This window comes from Acanthisitta chloris, unplaced genomic scaffold (assembly GCF_000695815.1).
Source record: "Acanthisitta chloris isolate BGI_N310 unplaced genomic scaffold, ASM69581v1 scaffold79, whole genome shotgun sequence".
Classification (NCBI taxonomy): Eukaryota; Metazoa; Chordata; class Aves; order Passeriformes; family Acanthisittidae; genus Acanthisitta; species Acanthisitta chloris.
Window position 1 is genome coordinate 1 of NW_008691780.1, and position 18,245 is coordinate 18,245.

Consider the following 18,245-nt stretch of genomic DNA (forward strand, 5'->3'; position numbering starts at 1 on the left):
CTCCCCACTGCATCTCTGCATCTCTCGGAGCATCTTCTCCCTCCGGCTTTCTCCGCGACTTTTTTTTTTCCCTTCTTTTTTCTTCCTTTTTTTTTTTTTTCTTTTTTTTTTTCCTTTTTTTTCCCGGTCGTTATTCGCACCCCCAGTCTGCGCTGGCTCTCATTATGCTGTGCTCAGTGGCCCGGTGTGTTCTCCGCCTCTGCTAAGGCAGTGGCAGTATGGATGGTGCTCTTGCGACGACCTCTGCTGATGCTATCAGTCCACTGCGGATAGGCATGCTGAGTAATCCTGCTGTAAATGGGCGAGGACACGGACACACGGAAAATTAACCACAGCTTTCTGCGAGACCACAACTATGTGACTGAAGGTAACATAAATACTGTCGTTATTCTCTCCTTGCGTTGCGTTTTTCTATGCCACTGTCACGTTTGGAGATGTAGGCTGTTCCTTTTCTTTTTTTTTTTTTTTCCTTTTTGAAACGAGGGATTTCAAAGCATTGTGATACAGCAACAGAATCTGCTTGGATTTGCTAAATCCTAAAGGCATTCTGTCATGCTGCAATAGTATATGAAACTATATGGGCTGGAGAAGGTCTTGCATTGTGCTGAGTTTCTGCTAGTGAGGTGTGCAGCATCTGGCATTGGATGCACAGTAGCTGCAGTGTGGAAGATTGGAAGCAGTTGATTACTTAAAAAAAAAGATGAAAGATTTGAGAGCACCGAAGTAAGAGAAATAATCTGTAAAGTTAACTGTTTGCTGGTGTAATAAAGGTTATGCATCTCATTTTGGTAATTATAGCCTGAGCATTACAGACGTTGCTGAGCTGATTGTTCCCTAGAGAACTGTACACGTTTAGAAGGGATATGTAAGCATCATCTTTTGAAATACTGCTGCCTTCTTTCCATCCTCTGTGTATGTGCAAGGTACATGGGAAAAGAAAAGGCACCTTCATTTTAAATCATTCAGTGGCTGGTGAGTTATTACATAAAAAGAAATTTTGCTGCAGGTGACCCACATTAAATGCTGAGAGAATTTACCTTGAGAACAGTGAAATGGTTGGGTCAGGTACTGCTCTGTATTTCCTTGCCAGAAAGTTGGTTTAAGAGTAGGCCATTTTAAGATTGTTTGAACAGGAGAAATGTATTTGTAGGTGTTTGACTTTGCAAATATGTATGTGCAGAGTTTCAACAGCACTTTTCAGCAGCAGAAACAGTACTTCAGAGGCTTATATAATGTGTGAACATACTTAATGTCAGGGTCAACCAATACTACTTGAGACTCAGTCTCCAGATTCTGTCGTCATTTGATCAATGCTCAGTCACTTAATACTCCCATGTTGCATCCTGAAATGGAATCAGCTAACGCTCTCTTGGTTATTGATGATTGGAAGTTTTTGCCTGAAATGGGGCAAAATATACCTTGAATATCAATGTTGGCCTGTCTTATATTTTCCCTGTGATCAGAAGTCATCATGAAATATGTTGACTTCTGATTTTGAAACCTTCAGTAGCAAAGTGTTAGTTCTTCAGCTCTGACTAGAGTAGTGCTTGTTGGGAATGCTCAGCTAGTCGGGCATAATAAAATTCTGTTATCTGACGTTGCCACACCTTTTAAAAGATCTTGGAAATCATAAGGGAACTGATTTATCTGTGAAATTTTTCTAGGGACACCTTCAGCTCAAAAAGGAGCATCACAAATTTTCATATCTCATTGATGTACTTTAAAATGCATAATGAATACATAAGTTAAACTGATGCTTAAAATGTGCTTTGTTTGTTCTGTTGTGTTTTTTTTTTCTTGCTTAAAGATTTGGCTCCGTGAAACAATCTTTAACCCTTCTCATCTGTAAAGGCCTGTAGTCCTTGCACAGTCCTTGCATTTGGTCCTGTGACATGTTTGGTGCTGCTTGTAGCAATATGCCTATAGAAAGGCAGTAATGTGTCAATTTCTTATGCTTCTTTGGGGTCAAATCCAGATCTTTCTTTTGGAGTCTTTTGTAATCCACTATTTAAAACAAAGAAATACTTTGTATTTGGTCCAGTGTATTAGAGAAGTTACCAATTCATTGTTGTCTGTGAATAATTGCAATTTTATCTCATTTTCAGAGTATTATAAGCTTGGTAAGTGGTGTCCTCTGTCCTTGCTGGTCCATGCAGCAGACTAAATTAATTAACAAAAGGAGCTATTTCTAACCCTTTTATGCACTTTCTTCCTCTAAATATTCCCTGAGGAAAGTAAAGCTAGCAATAATAAAAAAGATGTGAGTTAACTATAGTATTGCCTTACTTCTCTTCCTCTTTTACTTCTTCAGTGATTTTAAAAAAGCCCAAGTAATCAGATGATGTGTGAATTCAGGGTATAGGAAAGCTGTGAGCCAAATCTGGTTTGTTCTGCTCTCACTAGTGGGCTGAGTGTGTTCCTAATGAAACTGATTGCTTGAGCAAAGTCAAATTTCATCTCTCTGATAGGTCATTATTTTGTAGCATTGGTGTTAGCTGTCTCAAACATGGCTTTGCCTTGACTGTGGAAAACTGAATTGGTTTTTACATCTCAACAATTCCTTGATTTGATGTTATGCTGTTGATGTTCTACTGTTTCTGGTAATAGACGTTATGGACACACGTCACACGGCAGTGACTGCCTGGAGCTGTTTCTCTTGTTACACATGCACATCTGTAATAAACCCAATGGAGTTAAAACAAGCAGGACTTGAATAATTTTGTCATTAAGTCTTAAAATTATGTTACAGTTGCACAATGGAAAAAGGTGATACATCTTCACAGAAGGAAGTGCAAGGGCAGCACTGACCTCTCTAGCAACCAGTGACAGGACCCAAGGGAATGGTCTGAAGTTGTGTCAGGGGAGGTTTAGGTTGGAAATTAGGAAAAGTTTCTTCACCCAGAGGGTGGTTGGGCACTGGAACAGCTCCACAGGGCAGTGGTCACAGCACGAAGCCTGACAGAGTTCAAGAGGTGTTTGGACAACACTCCCAGGCACAGGGTGTGATTCTTGGGGATGTTCTGTGCAGGGCCAAGAGTTGGACTAGATGATTCTCAAGGATTCCTTCCAAATCTGATTATTCTGTGATTCTGTGAATTCCAGCAGCAATATATAGTAAGGTTTTCAATGATCACTTTCAAAAGTGATTTTTGAAGGAAACTGCTTTAACTGGAGTTGTTTGTGTGGGGAAAACAGAAAAGACCTGGTGAGACTGGTGAGGAAAGAGAGGAGAAAGATCTGAGGCCTAGAAAATGTGGCCTGTGAGGAAAGATTAAACTACTTCTACGTGAAGGTGGTGAAACACAGGAATATATTGTCTAGGGAGCTTGTGTAATTTCTGTCACTGAAGTTTTTAAAAGCAGGTGACATAGATGTCTGTAAGAAATGACATGGGGATAGCTGAGCCTCCCATGGGGCAGAGGAATGGACTAGATGACCTCTGAGATCTGTTCAGGCTCGTGATTCATTGCTGAGCTGTGTTTTATCTTAATTGCCTTTTGCACCACAGCTGTGGGAACCAGCTGCCCAGGAGGTGGTGGGTCAGTACGGTGTATTATTTCCACAGCAACTGTAAGAGCACTGAGAAGAGAGGAGAAAAAAAGAAGATGGGCAGAATGGGAGAAACATGATCCTTCGTTACTTACAGGCAGAGTCTGTTTGGGGAGATGGCAAGAAAATTGTGGACAGGGAGTTGGGGGAAGGGGGATAAAGGAGAATTGTGTGCTTTAGGGACAGAGAATGTCCTTCACTCCTAGAGTTCCCTTGATGTTACCTGTGCTTGAGATTAATGGTAAAACTGACAAGACTGCTGATGTGTTTGCTGTCTCAGGGCCATAGGGTTAACCACTCAGGATCTGATGCAGAACAGCAAATTGTGTGGTTTGGTTGCTATATTCCTGGCAGGGGCAAAAAGTTGTAGGAATCAATGGTGCCACTCCTCTAACCAACTGTCATGTTAATTCAGTTACTCTGTCTTTTACAGATTTCATAATTGACAGAGAAATAGTGAACAAAATTCACTATTCTTAGCAAACTATATTAAAAGATATGGTTCGCCTCCATGATTCCAAATTTATTAGGAGAAATCTTCTCTGGTGGTGAAGGCATGTTGCAGATTGCATGCAGGCAAGTCTAGTATATGAATTGATCCCTTCTTTTTTATGGAATATCCCTGTTTTGGGAAGGACTAAAAAGTTGTTTCTACTTTGATTTTCTAGAGAGGGACAGGTTCCTCCCTTGTTTTAGGCCTGGGCATGCAAGTGAAGCCAGTGGAGTTGCCCTGGTGCAGTGTGGCAGAAGATGACCTGCACTACCCAGTCATTTATATGGCCAAGTTGTGCCTGTTGGTTCCATATGGCTTAACTTCCATGAAAAAGTTACTCATGTTAACGGTGTATTAACCTCCTCAAATATGACATTTGAAGAATAATGAGAATTATCAGTGTAGTGTAAAGCATATTGAATCACAACCATGTGAAACATTTATTTTGGAGGATGAAAAAAGCCTTTTTTCCCTAATGATTTTAAGGGAAAATCCTCTGCAGATAATGAAACATATTTTAGTGTCTTTTTTCCCCTTAACTACATAATGAAAGAGATTTTAGTGTCTTTTTTCCCCTTAACTAAAGAAATTAGTATCTCTCTTCTTCAGTAATCAAAATGAAGTTATCTATTTTCACCTTCCAAGAAGAAATTTATTTGTGATGTTTTCTTTCATAAACATCTAAAATATAATTTGAATAAAAGCTTAATACCTGAGAGTATTGGATGAATGTAGTGAAAAGGTACCATTCTACTGGCTCAGGCTCACCATCAGTGGATCTAGTTCACTTATTTCTGCTTAGTAAGAAGACTGCAAGAGGTAACTCTTCCTCTCTCAACCACCAGCAATTCAGAATTTAGGCTGTGAATATTGATGATTTTTATCTTTTGACAGCACTCATTTAGAAACAGTTTTAGAATGACCCTAGAAATTTTTGCTTATTCTTAGTCTAGTCACTGGTGTTATCTTTTTCTTTCCTCAAGTCGAGTGAATCAGAGTAAACCTTGTTAAAGCATAACTTTGCCCCTTGTTAAACAGGATATAGTTATGTCTTTTTGTGCATGGATTTGGTTCTTTTATTCACAATGATATTCAAATGAATGTTGTGGGTAGCCTTGAAGATTTGGATTAATAAGGTTTATTCCATCCAAGTGATGTTGCTGACTTTGTAATCTTTCTTCATGCAGCTTAGTTGGGAGAAGCCATGAAGGCAGGGCTGGAGCATTGCTGTCACACTGACTAGCACAGAAGCTCTATTTGTTTGCTCACTCACACTGGATGTGTGGGTCAGCGTGCAGGAAAATCAAACACTGGTGCTGCTTAAAGCTTGGATCTGCATAGCACCTCTATTTAAGGCAACATCTGTATGGGTGACATGGAGCAGCAATTCATTCTGACAAGCCCAGAAAAAGCAATCTAGATTTACTCAAAGTGAATTACACTGTCAGCAATGCTTGTCATGGTGCAATACCAACTACATATTCAAAGTAGTCCTTTGACAGAATTTTCTTATTACATCTGTTAGGCACTCATAATATTCACTGTCCCTATTTTACTTGCCAAATCTGCTTTATGAAGAAATCGTAATCAGGAGTGGGACTAGGACCATTGATCCTAGAGTGGGATTTTGGGGTTTCTTAGTTTGCTGTTCCCAGCATTCACAGAGAGCAGGGACACATTAGTGTTAGTTTGTTACTGCCTCCTCAAACCACCTGCCTCTTCGAGGATGTGGTTGTTTTAAGGACTGGCTGTTAGATCCTCCTAAGTAAGCACTTCAAGCCACCCTGAACTACAGGACATGCCTGAAAGGCATGTGGTGAACTTGGTTTGGATCTTCATTTAATGTCATGCCTCCACATGACAATTATTTTCCAGTGTCATAAGTAAAATGTAACCATCTGTGATTAAACCGGGCTGCAATCTTCTCCATTTGCCAAGGCACAGATCTCTAATGCTAACATACTGGTTTTGGTGGGTTGCCCTTAGGGACTGATGGCAACCTTGGCTCTCTTTCCATACATATATAAGCAACAGATGATCTTGCCCTCACTAAATAATATTTAGTGGCTGTTTAGTGTTAGAGGTCCCAGAGATATGAGTACAATTTATTAACAAAAGAAACTGGAATATTAGCTACATGACAACCAAGCCAATCTCCTTCCATGACAGTGAGTACACAGAGCTGCAAAAGAACCCACTTGGACTAATCTGGAGCTTTTGTCAGCTGCCAGCAGGCTAGAAATGTTTTAGTAGTCTATTGAACTATATAACTGTGATATGTAATAGATTCAGCTACATATAAACCCTAAAAATGGAAGTTCAGGAGGTCAGCAGTGCAGTGGATGTATGAGATAAAATGCAGGCATAAAATGTGGTCCATGCAAGCTCCTGTCTGTGCCAGGTTTTCTTCTAATTGAAACTGACAATTCAAAAGCATTGAATAATGTAAAACTAAACAACACTGTACAGGTAGAGTCAGTGTCATTGTTCACCACAGGAGCAGTTTATTTAGTGTACACAGCACTATGAAAAGAGAGCTGGCCTTGAAATATATTTTGTTTCCTATGTAGGTGCTAGACATTTCAGCAATGTATCATATATTTACCATTCTTGCATCAGTTTAAAATGTGAAACACAATATAATAATTCTGAATATTTTAGAACAGAAGAAGAGATGACTCTTATTACAGCCATATAAAGGTAACCAATTATTACTACTTAGCTGCATTACTACATCATTTCTGTATCTTTGAGGCTTTCCTTCCACAGTTTATTTCAGCCACTATAGTAAGGCTTTGTGTTGAGGAGTATATGCTAAGAGAAGACAAAGTATTTGCTGGCTAATCTCACTGTAGTTGTTTTGGCCAGGGAAAGGATGGTAGAGTAGGTAATAACCTCAGAAAATAAGATGAAGTAATTTTGGGGATTTTTGGTTTAATCAAGAAAGAAAATGAACTTCTAGCCATGTTAAGGCCCTTTCTTTATCAGCGATTTCTGTAGTTCTTAGGTGAATGCTAAGCTTGCCCCTTAGTAATGAATGTGGTCTATATTAATGGTTCCTGGTGAAAGTTCTCCAGTTCTTTACCAAGAACAAAAACCCCACCTAGCAAAGCAGCCTTATATACAGCAAGAATGTTCCTTTCCTCAGGAATGTTTCCTTGCTGAAAAACTCTTGTACCTGTTACTACTGGAATGCAAATGAGAGCAGACTGTATTTTGCCAGTGCAAAGGCAAGTAATGAAAATGTACATTAAGGGACTTAGTTCCTAATAAAATCTTTCAGCTCAATGTGTCATGCAGTTCAGTGACTTTTGTGAATTGCTAATATGACAGGGGTTTGGGATCTGTGTTGTTAAATATAGCAGTGTCTTTTTCTTTCATGTTCACTGATCTGTCTGCTTAAAAACAGAAGAGGAGGATCCAAACATCTATGTTGTAAAATAATATGACATCTACGTGTTTTACTTAGACTACAGAAGAAAGTAAAAGACTGAGAGTTGGTTTATTATCCTCTAGTTGCAGTTCAACTCAAGTCTGATTAGAGCTTAATTATTGTCACCCTGCGTCTTCCCGTTTGTGGTGCTTTTGTTGTTTGTGTGACTCAGGCATTGCAAGTAGTTGATGACTGTACAAAATAACACCTTTTGTGTAAATTCTGAGGTTAATGCTGCCTGTAATAGTACTGTGTGCATTGAAGACAGCCATAGCATGCTCTGCCTGTTGGGCCAGTGTCTAGTAGAAATAAAGATCATCAAAGCTGAATCAAAATTAAAGATTGCTTATTTCCTTCTCTCAGTTTTCTAATGGCTCCTTAATATTTCTCCTTAATTTAAAATGTTAAATGAGCATTTGAAATTGAAACTAAAAATGGTTTTAGAGCAGTGAGCTGGTCACCAATTTTCAATAATTTATTTCTAAACTTTTACTCAGTTAATACAACCTCATGTTCTCTTACTTGAGAGGTTTTAGTTCCTGATAGAACCTGGCACAAGGTCTTTAATAAATCTTTCCAGGATTTTCAAATGTAGAGCTGTAAATCAGGACCTGTCTGCCATTATTTCATAAATAATTTCTGATAGAATGTCTTTATTTCTTCATTGCACTGTGATAAAAGAGGAAATTCAACCAATAAATTCAGTAATAATGATTAATTAGAAAAACTCAACAAATAGGTACAGTGGACTGACTGGTAAGTGCAGGGGAAAACTGGCTGCCAAGGTAGCACATGAGACTCTTGTCATGCTACATGTTAGTTTGACACCCTGCTTGGTTTGGTTTCTTTTATTTCTGCATGCAGATCTGTGATGTGGGAATAACCAGCACAAGATGAAGTCAGATGTGTGTTCTGTAGTCTTCTTTTAAATGGAAGATTTAGGTCAAGTATATTCTCTTTAATCAGCAGTGAAGCTCAAAGCAGAATTCACATCTCAGCATCTTTGAAATAGGTACATGTGAATTATTACATTTTACAGAAATTCCTGGAGTGTCTGATGCTGAGAGTCAAGTAATTGTCATATGGATGGTGATTGTTTTTGTTGCTCAGGTGCAAAGTGGATATGTGTGTGTTGTGTGCACTTGTGTTTTTGTACATATTAATTCTCACAGAAGTCTTGTGGGTGACTGTTAACCACGTGTTTTCTCGTGTGTCTGTATTCCTTCCTGTTGCTAGGCTTGCAATGTGAATCTAGAAGTATTAGAATGGATAGGGGGATATTTCAGCACTGAGAGATGGGACAGGAAAAATGTGAATCTAGAAGTATTAGAGTGGATAGGGGGAAATTTCAGCACTGAGAGATGGGACAGGAAGAGTTTGTATGTAGGGCACTATATGTCTTTCAAATGCCATATCATTCACAGACTCTTTTCGTCAGTGTTTGCCAAACAGGGGTGTGAGACTTGGCTGTGAGTGGAACAAAACTTTCCTTATACCATGGTGTGAGCAGCAGTGTCTTTGCCTTTCTGATATTCCTCTGTGGTGGTGATGAGCTGCAGCTTTCTGAAAAAATGGATTGCTTGGGCATGAATTTTATCTTCCAGGGTTAGGTGTGTATTTCTGTGCTTCCACATGCATTTCAGAAAAATGAATCATGTAGAGGTCCTTTGTGTTACTCTGCAAGTCTTACAAAGGTACTAGATTTAAACCAAGGCAGTTGCAGTAGTGATGTTACAAACTTAAAGACTTACTAGCTGCAAGAATTTGCATTACATCCAAGTAAAGGCCTTTAGTTGCCTTAATGTTGAACTGTCCTGCAGAAGTTACTGCTGAATGTCATTTGTATAGAGTACAAACAAACAGGTGTTTGTTGCATTGATTTTTCCCAGTGTTTTGGTTAAGTTGTATCACTGACAATGTTTCTTTAGTTTTTCATACCTTCAAATAATTTCAAGGTATTTAAAATTTGGGGTTTGTTTTGAAATTGATATGGATGCAACTATTGCCAGCAAATTGTCAGCTGCAGCCAAGGTTGTCCCATCTTTCCTTCTCTGCCACTGTTGGAGCCTGTTGCTTTGCAGGGGAGATACCAGAACAGAGTGAAAGAGAGGCACTGGTTAGCCACCAATATAAGCTTCTCCAAAAATGTCAGCAAACTTGGCCTGGTTTAAAATTTGTCCCTTGCTAGCAGAGAGGGAAATACCACACCTGCCTGCTCTTGAGAGCAGAGGTTGCTGTGGGCTGTGCTTGTCTTCTGCAGGTGCAGAGTTGCCTTGTGTCATCAGGGTCCCATCGCTGCTCCTGCAGCCTGTTAGATGTGCACCAGTTCAGTCAGCGTGCTAAAGACTTGGAGTAGTGAAGCTTACTGTGATGCTCCTTCAAAACCACTGTGTTATAAGGGTCTTTGCAATATTTCTGCACAGTAGAAGGGAAGGAGGCAATACAAGCTATATTGGAAGAATGTCTCATATGAGGAGAGGCTGAGGGAGCTGGGGGTGTTTAGCCTGGAGAAGAGGAGGCTCAGGGGAGACCTTATCACCCTCTACAACTACCTAAAAGGAAGTTGGAGTCAGGTGGGGGTTGGTCTCTTCTCCCAGGCAACCAGCAGCAGGACAAGAGGGCACAGACTCAAGCTCTGTCAGGGGAGGTTTAGGTTAAATATTAGGAAGGTATTTTTTACAGAGAGAGTAATCAGGCATTGGAATGTGCTGCCCAGGGAGGTGGTGGATTCACCATTCCTGGAGGTTTTCAAGATGAGACTGGACGTGTCACTTAATGCCATGGTCTAGTAACCACAGTAGGGTTGGACTTGATGATCTTGGAGGTCTTTTCCAACCTGATTGATTCTATGATTCTATGATTCTTTGAATGTTTGACAGCTATCCTGGATGTACCTGGGAAATGGTACTAATAGTAGTAATGTTAAATCTGAAAGCAGAAAGCTTTGATGCTTCTGGGCTATAAATAATTACTAACAAAGATGATTGCCAATGTGGAGAGTTGTTTGCTGAGGGATTCATTTCTGTTTGTTAAGTGTAAGTATATTTAGACAGAAAATGATTTTTGTTCCTGAAAGCCAGGAAGTTGTTGTAAATGAGAGGAATTAGCAATCTGGACTCCACAGAACAAACATTAGGCTGGTTATTACAGATGAGACTTGATGGATGTTGTTTTATTGAGGTTAGCACAGGAAGCTGTTCTTATATTTTACATTTTAATGACTGAATTCAGTAATATTATTGTTAGCAGTTGAATTTACACAGTTTACTTTAAAAATATTAAATTTTGCAGATAAAATATTCAGTTTTGCAAATATTTCTAAGATCTTAATGTCCTTCTTGCTAAGTCACCTTTGATCTAGAAATCTCCATTGAGAAATTTGTCTGAGCATATATGAGCAGATATGTTCTGTCACAACAATAGAATCCAAATAATTGAGCTTGAGGAAAGGAATAAAAGAATTTACCAGAGTCTGCTTTCAGAGCTGAACAATAGAAGTGCTCCTGTTCTTTGCCTTTTGCAGTTTTGCTCTGCAGTGTAAAAATCGTGACTCCAGAATCTGAGGTTTTATTGTATACATGAAACCCTGTAGGAGTTGGCAAGGGAGGATATATTAGTTAAGTAGTGCTGATACCTGCATCCAAAATAAATACAAGGTAGCTAGATGAGATTTCGCTACATGTGGCAACAAGAGATACCTAAACATTTTAACTAGGACCTGCCATCATGGATGGAACCTGACACTAGCAGTTCCAGCAAACTTAAGCACAGTTATTACACCTGAAAATAATAATTTTGTGAGTTTGTTCATCCTGGACAAGGAGTTTGTTGAAGGCTTGTGCTGTAATGTGTAAGTGGTGGTTCTCATGAGTTGATGTAGAGTCATTGTTTTTTCTGTTCCGTGTGCTCTGGCCCACTGAGAAACCTTCTGTTGGAGCACAGAAAGATTTTGTTTTTATTTTATTTTTGAAAAACTGCTTCTATTTGATGGAAGCATGAACGGAATTCAATAATAGCACATAGGGCAGAAGGAGAGATGAGGTAAAACACCTGTTCACCCTAATAGCTCTTAAAAACAATAACCCAACAGTTCCCTTTAGGGTTTATCCAACTCAGAATTCCCAGAGCTCCTCTTTTCAACTCTGGGGCTACCCAGATCATATCCATGGATGTGTGTTTCTATATCGTAACTGGTTACTCTTGCCTCTATTATATATTTACCACCATAAATATTTACCACCATAAATCAAGGCATGAGCTGTAGTTTATCTGTGTTTAATATGTTTTAACTCACGGATAACTATCAGATTGGCTTTTCCCTTAATCTGAATCTCAGGTCCAGTAACATACCACACGTGAAGAACAGGAAGATGGATGTGTTGTTCAGTTCTTACAGTTCAAAATTTGGGCTGAATCTAAAATGCATCTGTTCTGTGAGATGTCTGACATGTGGTCAAGACTGGAAATTATACCAGAGAGCATGGATATTTTTGGACTAAATATCACACAGGAATAATTCACATTTTCCCCTGGTTCACACAACCCAGGCAACAGATACTTTCTCAAACCTAATGGTGTTCCTTGATGTTCCCTTTCATGTGCTTCTGGTATGTGTCTTCGTGCTGCTAAAGTTCCTTTGATCTCCTTTTGGCCACTTTCCAGACCATCTTTTAATTCCTTTTGTGAAATTTCCGTACCAGCTTTAATTCCTGCCAGAAGGCAACTGTTCCATCTTTCTTCAAGCAGGACCTCAAAGCTTTAAATTCTCAACATTTCTCCCTCTGGAAGTAATAGTCCCTGCTCAGACTTTGGAGAAGTCAGGAATATGTAGATCCAAGCACTGCTGGGGAGAGAAATAAGGAGGCAGAATTCCTTCCTTGGCTACAGTTGTTCTCTTTCCATTTGCTGCTGGATTTGATTGTAGTGATACTTGGCTTTTATCTTCAGTACTTGTTATTCTTCAAGCTCCAGAGATCTTTATTGAAAAAAAAAAACCTAAACGCAGCCAAAACCATAATTCATTTGGCACTCTTTGCTGAGTTCTTTCTGCTCTCTGTACATATATCTATTGAATCTTATGAGTGCAAGGCCTGGAACTGACACTCAGGATCATTCTTTTACTGTCGTTAAAGGACACAGACATGACTTAAAATCATCTTGGACTTAATTAATTATTTCATCTGTAGGTGACCCTTAGGTACAGGGGATGTGTGTCTTTTTGAAACTTGGAGTCCCTACTTCTGCATCATTCTACTCGAAAGGGATTTCTGACTTTGGGGGAGGCCTGGGAGGCTTACTGGGTAAGGTCCCAGTTAAATAGGTTAGTATCAACAGACTTGTTTGAAGAACAGGGTCAGGACTTTTACCATGTTATCAGAAGGGAAAAGCTAGTGGTGTTTCCTTTTTGAAGTTTACCATTCTACTGTAGAACTGGAAGTGACTAAATAATGGAAGTTGTATTGGGGTTTTTTCCTTAAATTCAGTTTTATTTTTTCTCCTCTGGTTGGTTTTAAACAACTGAAACTCACTACTTAGTTTTGTTAAGACACTAAGATCTGTGTTTCCATCAAACAGCAGCAATGCCTTCTTTAAAATCCTGACAGGTTGTTGCAGCCTGTATGTAACTGTGATTTAGTGTCCAAGAAAGTCTGTTGAGAACTTGCCACTGCCTCTAGTGGAATTGGATCAGGGTTCATGGCTTTTCTTGGCTTTGCATCGCTCTACTCAATGCATATATTGTAAGTCCATAAGAATATATGGATGTATATAAACCCCACATGTTTTGTTTGTGCTTTGAGTCATGATTTGAATCTCATAGAATGGCTTGGCTTGGAAGGGACCTTAAAAACACCTTCCACTTAGACCAAGTTGCTCAAAGCTCCATCCAACCTGGCCTTGAAGAGTTGCAAGGATGGGGCATCCACAACTCCTCTGGGCAACCTATTCCAGTGCCTCACCTCTACATCTGTTCTTCCTCTATACATCTCTTCAGCTATCTTAATCTCTACATCTCTTCATTCTAACTACTTTGTACAGTAACCTTAGTTACTTTTGTCATCAGGACCACATTGTATATAGTGTGGGGGTGTAGTACATAACCCCTGATACTGGAAGAGGTTTTTTTGAGGAGTTTGTCGGGCTCAGTGCAGGAATAGGTAAAGTAATTGCTTATCAAACCCCTTTTTGGCAGTCTCAGTGTGCTGGATCTTCAGAGATTTGATGCCATTACTGGTTTTGTTCTTTAGGACAAAAAGAGGTAAAGGTGAAAATTTGGTCTAACTCCACCATATTCAGCAATCTTAGACTCTACAAGGCTTAGATTTTTCTATACACTGTCAGGAAATGCAAGTGTCTTCTGCAGTTTCACACAAAAATCTCTGGGACCTAAAATTATCTGGATTTGTTAGTTCATAGGGTTTACTGCAATCCCGTTCATCAGCAAACCATATGCTATTCTTTTACCAAAAGAGCAGGTTTTCTGTAGCTGTTCTAACTATTTAGAAATTCTTATTTTGTTCCTTTGCATAGTGAGTTAGGAAATCTACTTGGAAATTCTCATGCATAACATCTGTTAAATTTAAGGTTATAATTAGGGTTAAAATGATACTGTGACCTTAGTACTCTCTTTGCAAGTTTCCTTAGGAGCTTAATGCATTCAGATTTATACTAACTTGACTACAGCCTATTTATTATTCTTTGACCCTTTTGCCTGCTATAAGATTTACCCGCGCTGCATATTGTTTCCTTTTAAATACTGTTAAGCCTTTGCTTGAAGCAAAACTGCTCTCCAGATTTTCTCTTTGAGGTAATTTGCTTCAGGCTACTTTTTAACTTTCTGAAATGCAAAGTAATTGCGGTTCAGGTTTTAATTGTATGTCTTTTTCTTCTTTTCAAGAATATTCTGCCTGGACACATCAGTTTGTTATTTAAAGGGCTGATAAATGTGTCTAAGTTGTATTAATTTATGTTGCAATATAATTCAAATTAATGCTAACCAGAACATCTTTTAATGCATGAGTAGCATGAAAGGTATAATTAAAGCTCTGAAAAAAATTACAGGATATTTCATGAATGTCAGTAACATAGTTTTAGCTCTTAAATAATTTTCCTTTGTTACAGGTACTTTTCAGAGTTATCTCCACCAAAACCCTAAAAAATGTGTGTCTTAAGTAAACAATAATTCTTCCACTTCCATCTGCCCATTCAGATCCTTTTGGGTTTGTGCTTATTTGTTAGGTTCACATTGTACTTCAGGTTCCAGAAAGTTCGTGTTGTGGTTGTATCATAATGACACAGTAGGTTTTCTAAGCGTTGTGCTGAGCATTTAGGTAAATACTTAAGCTGATGAAGAGTCTTCCTGGAGTAGGTGATTCCTGTTAGGAACATCCCAGAGTTCTTGGGTTGAGGCATTACCTGAAAGATTAACCCATTATCAAAGAATAGATTATGGCTGAAGAATTAGCAGAGTTGTAATTTTGGGATTACAGGCCAAGTGCAGAATCAGTTGCTTCAATTAATCAGTCTAAAAACAGTGTTTAACTTTATTATAATCTGGTCTGGTCACTTGTGGAAGTGTACTGAACTCTTGTGACAGTGTTCATAGTGTAGGCTCATCAGTGATGAGCAGAGAGTGCTTTCCCTCTTTCTTCTGCCCACATTCTTCCTAGTGTTGGCCCAGCATATGGTTTGCTGATGTGAAGCCACTGTTGGCTCATATTTGGCCTAGCATCCAGGGCAACCCCAGGTCCTTTCCAGCCAGTTGTTTTTCATCCAGATGTGTAGAGCTCCTCTGCTCCAGCTGCAGAATATTGCACTTCTCCTTGTTGAACCTCTTGAAGTTACTCAGGGTCCATCTAGAATTTTAATGTTTTTTTCTTTATGGCCATTTCTTGTCTTCCCTTAGTTTGTGACTTGGAGGTGAAGCACTGAGTTTGTATTGTTGGTTATATCACTATGGATGTTTTCGATTGGCAATGTCTTGCAGTCCACAATGCACAGTGAATATGCCCAAAGCTTGGCTGGTACCAAAGTGAATTTTCTGTATGTTTTTTTTCCATGAATCAATGTATGTTTTTGGCTACCTCCAGCTCCCGAGGTTGTTTGAAATATGCCAAAGAACCTTACACATTTCTGCTTTGAGACAGACTTGCTGATTCTTTTCTTAGTGAGAAAGATGGAATTTATATCTGATATCTCAAATAGCAACAGTGAAATTGTGTTTAGTGTGCAGTGAACTTGAACAAAATCAATATTCCTTTTAGCTTGCATTAAAAGAACCCATAGGTTCTTAGCAAAGCCCCAGAGCATGTAATATATTGAAACTGCCATTGTTTCTTTTCTGTGGAGACTATCCATTAAAATTGAGGTACTAGCAATATCATTTCTGGATGCTGGAATGTAAGTATGGGTTCCCTAACAGTGATGACTGATATGATTTATCTGTCAGTCTCATGTTTCTTCACCAGCTAAAGGCTGGTTGGAGAGACCCAAGTGGGACTACATTTCTCTCACACCTGCAGGAAATGGGAAAGGTTATGTTCAAGCACTACCTGAATGTTGCCACTGCGGAATCCACTGCTGCATCCATAGATGAGTGGATTCATATTCCAAAGTAGTAGATATTCAGGGACACTAACCCTTTTGTTGCTTTGAAGTGCTTAGTGTGTTGGAAACTGGGAACTTTATAAAGAGGAAAACAGTATAGAGTGTCAAATAGAAAAATGAAAGTGAAAATAAAGAAAACTTGCTGTCTGGCTTCTTTGCTAAGTAAGTTTGCAATGCATAGGTCTGTTTTGCCTAAATAAGGAGTATACAAGTCTATTTACCCCTACATTTACTCTTCAGCTTAAATAATTGATGCAATAAAAGTGTTGAGGTTTTTTATTCTTTTTTTTGTTTTGTTTTTCCTTAGTAGAGTTGCTCTGCAATAATATTATAATCATAATTTTCTTGGCTTGCTTTCAATGCTTTTCAGCAGTTCTGAATTATATATAAACCTCACATGTATAGGCTTTGGCTTGTCTCTCAGTTCACTGGCAAGATTAGCATTGCTGTTGACCAAAGTTAAGCAAATGCAATGCAGGCTGATGTTTCCAATTAATTATGAGAAGTTGTTCCTGCTTGTACGGAATACATCAGTATTCAGTTCACACTCATACCAGAAGAAACGGTTGGTCATTAGCTTCCAGTCCTTGTGGTCTAAAGTTGACATTTCCTCCAGCAAAATCCATCATGATACTCCTGGAAGATACACAGGGATCACTTTTGGAACACACACACTCGTTTCAGTAAGGCTTCAGAGAATTGATTTTGAAATTGTAAAACATTGCATTCATTACCATGCTGAAAAAGAATGATTTATTCATGTATTTCAGATAGAGTTATTTTTGTCTCTTTCTCTCTCTAGTGGACTGCACTTTGGTATATACAAATCATTTGTATGTGTCACACTAAAATCTGGTGGCTGAAAACCATTGTCCTAGTTGGAAACCATGAGAACAGCAGAAAGTTTCCTTTTTTTCTTTACAAAGGAAAAGGTTCTTTGCTAGTATCAATTCTTAATTTAGTTAGATTTACGTGGAAGTAAAATGCCTCTATGGAATGGGTTTGGTAGACGAAGCAAAATAACTGTTTCTCTGTTAGGCAATTCATATAGTAATGGTTTATGTAAAGGAAATGTGTAAAGAACAGAAAATTGCAATTTTGAAAGGGATGTAGAAGGGAGAGTTTCCCGATGGTTACTTGTTCAAGTCAGAGTTGAGAGATTATTTTAAACATGATTTTCTTAATTATTATGTTGAGGTTGATTCTCAATGACCATATCTCAGCTTGCTATATAGGTAACTGGCAAGAGCATCATCAGCTCATGAACCAAAGAATCCAACTTGCTGGCCAGGCAGACAAATGGAGCACCACAGAAGATGTGAAGTAATGCAACTGCTTCAGTAGGAAATAGGGGTTCTTCACCACGCCCTGAAATGTACTTGCTGAAAGCAGGCATTGTCAAATTAATTTCTTTTTCCTTCACTTGTAATGTGGCAGGTGCTGACTGACAGCCCTGGAAATTAAGTCCTCTATTTCTCCACAGGACAGGTATAGCAAGGGCGGCAGCAATGCAAGCTTCCCCACATTGTCCTGCCAATGTTCCTCAACCCAGTTCTGAAGAGGTCACTTCTGGAGGTGAGTGGGTGGAAGAGTCTCTGTCCATGCAGTGACTGCCTGCAGGACAGGCTGTTGGATAAGGCCAACCCCTTGTCTTGAGTGAACCACCAGTCCTTAACAGATAACCAGTTTATGTATCATGAGACCATGTGGGCTGGAGTCGTTGAGGTTGCATCTTTGTGCTTGACTGCTGTCACATTTTGATATTTCTTTGTGGTTGGATGGCACCTTTGCAGTTTTTCTTTTTGCACGGTTTTGTTTTCAGAGACTTTGTCAATGCTTTGTGTACATGTCTCCAAAGTGGCATGTGAACAACTGAATGCAGCCTGGTTGTAAATGTGGTACAGAAGAGCAGTCACTGGTGGCAGCTGTGTATACAAGAGAAGCTTTAGAGCACTAGACCAGGAGGCATGCTTGGAAATGCACCAAGAATTGATAAGAAAGTGTAAGTTGGTTTCCATTATCTAAATGAACTATTAGATTTCTGTCGCAAATCCATATCTTAAGATTTTCTCTTTTCATAATTACTACATAATTTAGATATTAACACCAATTAAGCTGGTAAACCAATGTTCCTTTTTAGATTATTTTACAGTTAATGAAATCTGC

The 18,245-nt window shown here is 39.0% G+C and overlaps 1 protein-coding gene across 1 annotated transcript in view; it reads left to right on the forward strand.

Moving 5' to 3' along the window:
- The first annotated feature begins 224 nt into the window (after window positions 1–224).
- Window positions 225–18,245, forward strand: part of PPP2R2C (protein phosphatase 2, regulatory subunit B, gamma) — a 132,275-nt gene continuing 114,254 nt past the window's right edge. Inside the window, exon 1 of the mRNA XM_009082343.1 lies at window positions 225–367. Coding sequence (XP_009080591.1) covers window positions 298–367 — 70 coding nt within the window. The 5' untranslated portion in view covers window positions 225–297. The remainder of the gene's footprint in view (window positions 368–18,245) is intronic.